At 48.6% G+C, this 6,966-nt stretch overlaps 1 protein-coding gene across 1 annotated transcript in view; it reads left to right on the top strand.

Moving 5' to 3' along the window:
- The window catches only part of STC1 (stanniocalcin 1), a 7,373-nt gene extending 738 nt beyond the window's left edge, over positions 1-6,635 (top strand). The window contains exons 2-4 of the mRNA XM_008939906.1: positions 2,179-2,321; positions 3,091-3,302; positions 6,365-6,635. Of these exons, the coding sequence (XP_008938154.1) occupies positions 2,179-2,321; positions 3,091-3,302; positions 6,365-6,635 (626 nt within the window). The remainder of the gene's footprint in view (positions 1-2,178; positions 2,322-3,090; positions 3,303-6,364) is intronic.
- Positions 6,636-6,966: the final 331 nt, after the last annotated feature.

Here is a 6,966-nt window from a genome sequence, read left to right as displayed (position 1 = left end):
CTGGTAGGAGGACCAAATATTAATTTAAAGCTCTGATTCAGGAGGATATTGGTGCAGAGCTGGAGAAGAAATCTCCTCCGACCAGGAGCTGGGTCAGGGGACCGGTGTGTGATCCGCTTGCAGGATGTAATCCATTCTCTCTCCTCCTCCCCCACCTACTAAATGAGTTCCATGTACTTTTTTCTTTCTTTTTTTTTTCTCTTCCCTCCCCTGCTTGCATGTATCTTTCTCTCTTCTCCAGTTGCAGCCGTACTTTGGTGTTAAATTCCTTGCTTTTTAGGAAGTTGATAAAATCCGTGGAAATTTGACTGAACCATTGTTCTGCCAAACATCTGTCTATTCAGAGAGGGGGAGAGAGAGATATGTGACTTTGAAGAATGCAGTAACCTAGAAACTGTCCACTGCTAGGGTTTATTTTCAAAAACTGATCGTTATCAGTTGGATGGCACCATAAAAATACGATTGTGACATTTAGCAAACTTGCTTTTACAATGGATAAAACAAAAATTGCTGGCGAGCCAGCTCTGGATGTCTCTACTTTGTGCACTATAGATGCTTAGATAAGTTGGACACATTGTCTTGAACAATGGAAATTAAAAATCTGTCTTCTAGTATCCTGAAAAGATATTAGGTCTCTAATTTGGAGCTCATTAACAGATGTCTTATTTTAGATCTGCAAGGCTCTGCAGCATTATACCAGGGTGTTTGCTCAATTTCCTTTTGTATTTGGTTGCTATAGAAACATAGGGTCTCACTATTGCACCGTGCCTAAAACAATAAGAGCTTAATGCATACGAAGTCTGCTGAAAGCAAAGTTATAATTTGAACCTGTGGAAACATAATTATGGGAATGACTTGTGCGCCGACGAGGTTGTGAACTGGGGAGAGGATGATCTTACCAAAAATTTCTCCCTTCAGGCATGTAAGCAAGAGAATGAGAAGGGGTTAATTGGGTGATTTTTTTTTATATATAGGTATATATTTCTTTCCCTTCTCTTTTCTGTAAAAACCCTGGTTATACAGCTACATCTTTAGGCTATAGCTTAGCTCTTAATAAGGTGTGTTCTCTTCCACCAAATGCAAATCCTCACTTTTCCCACACCTAGGATCTCGATGGGAGACCCTGGGTTTGCATTTCTTCCTAAAGAATGTCTCGTAACATGATCTGCAAAAGTAAATGAATATGCCTTGCACAGACACATAAGGGGACAGATGTTCAGCTTACCAAAAAAAAAAAAAGGTTAATCCCTACTAATTTCAGGGCAATCATGTGGCAATACTGCTGATTCATTGTTAAAATGCATAGTAGCTGCACTAAAAAAGATGGGATGACATGGATACCCTCCTGTTCAGACTAACTGCTGCCTCAATGATTTTAATTATACATGGTCAGCTCCATTACCTGAACTTTCTCTGCCCAAATGTCCCTTCTCTTTGCGAATCTTCAGCAATATGACCTTCTGTGGCTGTGCTTGCAAGCTGCTGGGTCCCAGGTTAATATTTAGCACCAAGCTGCTCGTTCAGGTCCTTTGGAGGGCTGAGAGTCGTCACGCAAACAAAAATCTTATTTCCAGAGAGTTGGTGTTTTTGAGAAAAGCACAGCCCCCTCCAGTGCTGCCCAAACTGGATTTTCCTTGCAGTAAGTGTGGATTTCATGCCAGCTTAGTGAAAAGTGATGGGTTTTCACCATCACTTCAGCCTCATCTTTAGATGAGGTTTGTGAGCCAGGTGCTCGGACCTCCCTTTGGTCTAAGACCATGGAGAAGCCCTCGCTGCTCTTCATGGGCCCATCCTCATTCTTTCCACCTTCTTTGGAGGAGCTCTGAACGAAGCTGTAAATCCACACGGTCAGAAGTAGGTTGGGATGGACCTGTAAGTGTCCATCAAGCCAAAGATTGTCAAACGTGGCCTCTCTTCTAATCCATATATAACCAATGGAAGGTTTTGGTCCTTGCAGCTTCTGTTCCTCCATTTGCTGGTGATTTGTAGCACGACTTGAGCCACCACCCCCCTTTGACAAAGCCTCTGGCCTCCCTTCATCACCTCCAGTCCCAAAAAGCAGCGAGGCTGCTGCTGGCTGGCAGCAGAGCGTGGCTCACCCTTGGGTTGGAGAGGGGCTCTGGGGCGTGGGGCAGCAGGGAGCGGGGTGTGACGTGGTGCCTGTGCCTCTCTCTGCAGCCGAGGTGGTTCGCTGCCTGAACAGTGCCCTGCAGGTGGGCTGTGGAGCCTTCGCCTGCCTGGAGAACTCCACGTGTGACACGGACGGCATGTATGACATCTGCAAGTCCTTCCTCTACAGCGCTGCTAAATTTGACACTCAGGTACAGGAGGAGAATAACCCCTTGCTGGTAGAGCTCCCTGCTCACGCCCTGCTCCAGGAAGGTGCTTTCACAAGTCCTAAAGCACGTGCTGAAACGCTTTGCTGAAGGGATGCCTCAATTTCTCTGTCCTCACGGGGCTGGGGGGCTGAGCAGGCTTAACCCTTTCTGTCTCACAGCCCTTCCCACTGCTTAGCTGCTCCTCTGGGCCCTGAGTTTGCTTTTTGGCTACAAGTGCATCCTCGGGGGCTCTTTTCTGCCGTACATTTTCCACACACTGCAGGCTATGTGTGAGGACTTGGCAAGGAGAGTCCTGTGGGGCGGAGAGCTGGGTTTCCTCTTCAGGAGGAAATATAAACGTTCTTCTAACAAAGTCAGGCTTCTGACTGTGTGACCTGGCACAGGGCTGGGGTTTGCATTGGAAGTCTCAGGGCCTGGGAATGCACGGCCAGATCGGGCTCTCCGGAGCTTTTAGGTCTGTTCCTGCAAAGCCCAGACTTCCATTGGCTAAATCTTTTGGGAACAGGAGCTTGCTGTTCTCTCTGGACCGTGTGCATCCCAACTGAAGCTGCTGTGAATGATAATGATGCAGGGATCGTTACGCTAATAGTTAATAGCAATAGCATTGAAGGGTCCAGCTCCTTGCCCTGCTGGGTCAGGGACCTCCAGCAGGTCTGTAATCGCAGCAAGGGTAATTAATCCACCAGCTATCAATTAATACCTCCCTTTCTAAGAAATCTGTTGCAGCTTAAGGCCTCTCTTCTGTTTCCAGGGAAAAGCTTTTGTGAAAGAAAGCTTGAAATGCATTGCAAACGGGGTTACGTCCAAGGTGTTCCTCGCCATCCGGAGGTGCTCCACGTTCCAAAGAATGATCTCCGAGGTGCAGGAGGAGTGCTACAGCAAGCTGGACATGTGTGGCATCGCCAAACGCAACCCTGAAGCCATCACGGAGGTCGTCCAGCTTCCAAATCAGTTCTCAAACCGGTACGTGGAGCTTTCCTCAGCTCAAAGGCATCAAGTGCAAGAGGGGGAAACACAGAGAAAGGAAAGGGAGGAACTGTGTTGTCTCTCTGCCTTTTCAAATCCTTGGGAAGTTTTACCAGCATTCTTCTGGTTCTCTTTTTTGGTAAATACACCTTTAAACATCTCCAGGGGAGAACCATAAAATTAACTAGACATACATTACTTCAAAGCCTGGAGTTTGTTTAAATGTTTGTTCTTTAGTTTGAATGCAGTGTAATGGTAAACAGAGCCTTTAAATACCAAACCAGTTGGATCAACGTAGCATCTCTGGCACGTTGAGCCCTTAAGAGCTTCTCAACCTATTGAGTCACTTCTGCAGGCTGCTGCCATCCCCTTTCCTTGGGATTAGGTGGCACCTCCCAACGAGACCTTGCTCTCTGACTTACCATGACCTCTTATGTACTGTAGGAAAGCTTAAAGGGAACCAGCCAATGTGCTCCTCTACAACCTTCTTCTGCCATGATCCAGTAGTTCTTCTTTTTCGTGACAGTCTGGTGTTCTTAATGGTCTCTTGTAGGGTTCTCTTCACCCTTGTCCCTTCTAGATAGCAAAGACTGCCTGCAGAAGTGAGACCATCACGTTGCTCCCTGGTACCTTTATCTGAGCACAGAACTGCCCTGTCCCCATCCTTCAAGGACAAGGGACAGAGAGAGGCTTCAGGGAGCTACTGCGGTCTGCGCAGTCACGCTGCAAGGGCAGGGATTTCTTCCTCTAAATCCTGGAACAATCAGTGCTGAGTCTTGTGATTGGGATAAAAGGGATCTTTTTGAACAGTTGGAGTAAATATGCTCTAGAATTTGAGTGCAAACAGACCAAGCTGCAATGTAACATGTTGGCTGGCTGTGGTGAAGGCTACAGCTCCTCTGGGGTGGCTGTTTCACTTGATCTAGAAGCATCTTAAGCCTCCAAACTTAGCCCAGGACAGGTATGGAAGTGATGTAGAGATGTTCCATCTCTGACCAGCAGAAATTTATTATAGACAACTTTATTCTAGTTACTACATCCAGAAAATTATACTTCTGTGAAGGCAAAAATTACACTCATGTGTCTTTCCTCTCTTCCTCCAAGCAAATTTGGAAGAGGTTGGTTCAGTGTTCCCCATGGCATCAGTGCTCTACAGGCTGAAGGAGCAGCTCAGGTTGACGTGATGGGTTGTAGGGTTGAACAGCCCTTGGCAAGGCTGTAGGGGCGTTGGGGTGAAGGGAGGGGGGGACCTGTGGACACTTGGAGGATGCAGCAGTGGTGTGATACGTGTTGGGGATGTTCCTCTCCAGAGGAGCGAGCCTGAACTGGAGCTGTCTTCCCAACAGGGAGGGAACTCCTCCCCCACAGCCGCCAGCCCTCGTCGAAGCCAAAGGATATTATGACATGTTGAGTAACAAAAGCAGCAGGATTTCCCAGCTAATAGTTTACACTGAGGTCTCCTAAAGCATCCTGCTTTCCCAGCCCCTGTCCCAACATAGCCACAGAATAAGAATGTGCCACTTGGCCTGGGACGCTGAGAGGAAGTAGTTAAAGGTCATAGCATCTTCCTGTGATTTAATCTCGTGGCAGGAGCAGGAGGAGAGGAAAATCTTGTTGCCTTTGCTTGCAGTCTAGCTACTGGAAGGCTCTAGCGAGCTGGTCGATGGCAGCTCCAGCTATGGAAACCACCAGGCTGTGTTTGTAGGAAGGAGGTGTGGGCAGCACAGCAGAGGAAGGTGGACAGGATCCTGTGAGGCTGGGATTGAGGTCAGTTGGGTGTGTGGCTCGCCCAGATTTCTCCATCATCAACTCCTGTGCACGCTCCAGACCTTCATATCAGAGCTGCCGTGCTCCACCGTGCCAAAACCTGCTCCTTTTGTGCTTCAAGTGCAGCAGAAGCTTTAACCTCACCTGACCTCCACTGGCTGCTCTAAAGGCCAGAGCTAAGAGTTAGGAAAGGAGCCTGAATGGGAACTCTCATTTCCCTCTTCCTTCCCCTCCTCCACCTGCAGGTTATTCTCTTCTCTGCTCCTGTGGAAAAATGTCACGGTGACCTTAAAGGCTTAAAATAAGTTCCCCGATGTCCTTTCAGGCAGAAGCAGCCCAGCAAACATGGGACTGCTCCTCTTTTCCCAACTCCTTCTCCCTAGGAAGGAGTCCTTGTGGACAGGGAGGTCCCACTTGCCAGCTTTGCAGGGCAGGGCTGAGTTGACCCTGTGGAGGATCATTCCTTTGAGCACTGCTCTCCAGTGCTGGGAGAACAGCTCAGCACAACTCCCTGGATCCCTCCTTGAGCCAGGAACACGTCCTGGAGCCTGCTAGAAGGTGGAGAAGCAGGAGGCAGGCGTGGAACAGGGCAAAGGACAAGGTCCTCACTTGTGATGTAACTCAAGGTCAGCTTGTTGGAAGTGACAAGTGGTTGTATGTCCTCAAGAGGTGTCCCCAGGGAGGACAGGCATCTGTCAGGCTCTGACTTGGACTCAGCTTGGCTTCTGCCTCTTGCTAAAGGCTGTGAGGGCCAGAGGGGAATGGGGCCAGAGGGATGGCTGCAGCCATAGGAAGGGTCAGACCAGCTCAGACCACGGGTCTCTTCAGTCTGTTACCCTGTCTGGTGATGGGCAGTGTCTGTTTATTACAGATACAATTATTTTTCTTCCTAAAGCTCTAGGTACTCAGGTTGTTTAGCAGAGTAAAAGACACACTGAAGCAAATCATTACATCCCCTTAGCTCCTCACTCTCACCTTCTTCCCAATCCCCCACCCTAACACCAAAATCAGCCGTGCTTGTAGCATCAGAGCTGGAGCAGCTGCTCCTTTAGGACAACGAAGTCAGAGGTTGGATGGGTTATGTTCCTCCATGGCACATAATCACACAACCATATCACCATGGGCACAGCATCTCCAGGGCTTTAGTTAGATGGACTTCAAAATTCTGATTCTCATAGTTTTGTTGCTTGGATGGGTCTCCTGGCTTGAGACCAGCTCTTACCTTGTTTCTTTGGTCTTGCTGATAGTAAGCACAACCTACCTTGGAATAACGAGTGGTAACTCTCATGTAGGTATTACAACAAGCTGGTGAGAAGCTTATTGGAGTGTGACGAAGAGACTGTCAGCACCATCAAGGACAGCTTGATGGAGAAGATCGGGCCCAACATGGCAAGCCTCTTCCACCTGCTGCAGACAGACCACTGCGCCCAAGGCCACCCGCGGGCCGACTTCGCCAGGAGACGCATCACCGAGCCCCAGAAGCTCAAACTCTACTTCAGGAACCTCCGAGGTGAGGGGTCCCCCCCGACCCACGCCAAACGCAGCTCCGCCGAAAGCCCCTAAACGCCCCGGGTGGAGCCCCCGGGGAGGGGGGGTGAGGGATGCTAAGCACTACCAAAGCTGAAGGCTCTCTTCTAGAAGAGTAATGCACCCGAACCAAGTGTACTGTAGCTAGTTTTAATAACGACTAGGAACTGGTTTTAGGTTTTAGTCATTCATCTTTTCTATTCCTCCCCAAGAAAACTTTTGCATGGGTCTGTGTTCAGTGTCTCAGCTTGCCCGCCGTCCAAGCGTCTCCCATCTCTTTTCTTCCCCACCAAAAAACTAAATACCCCGAAGAATCTTAGTCTTAAATAGAACCAAACAGTAGTCAGGCCTTCACTACTCCACCGTA

This window comes from Merops nubicus, unplaced genomic scaffold (assembly GCF_000691845.1).
Source record: "Merops nubicus isolate BGI_N331 unplaced genomic scaffold, ASM69184v1 scaffold335, whole genome shotgun sequence".
Lineage (NCBI taxonomy): Eukaryota > Metazoa > Chordata > Aves > Coraciiformes > Meropidae > Merops > Merops nubicus.
This window is presented reverse-complemented; position numbering and strand designations above follow the sequence as displayed.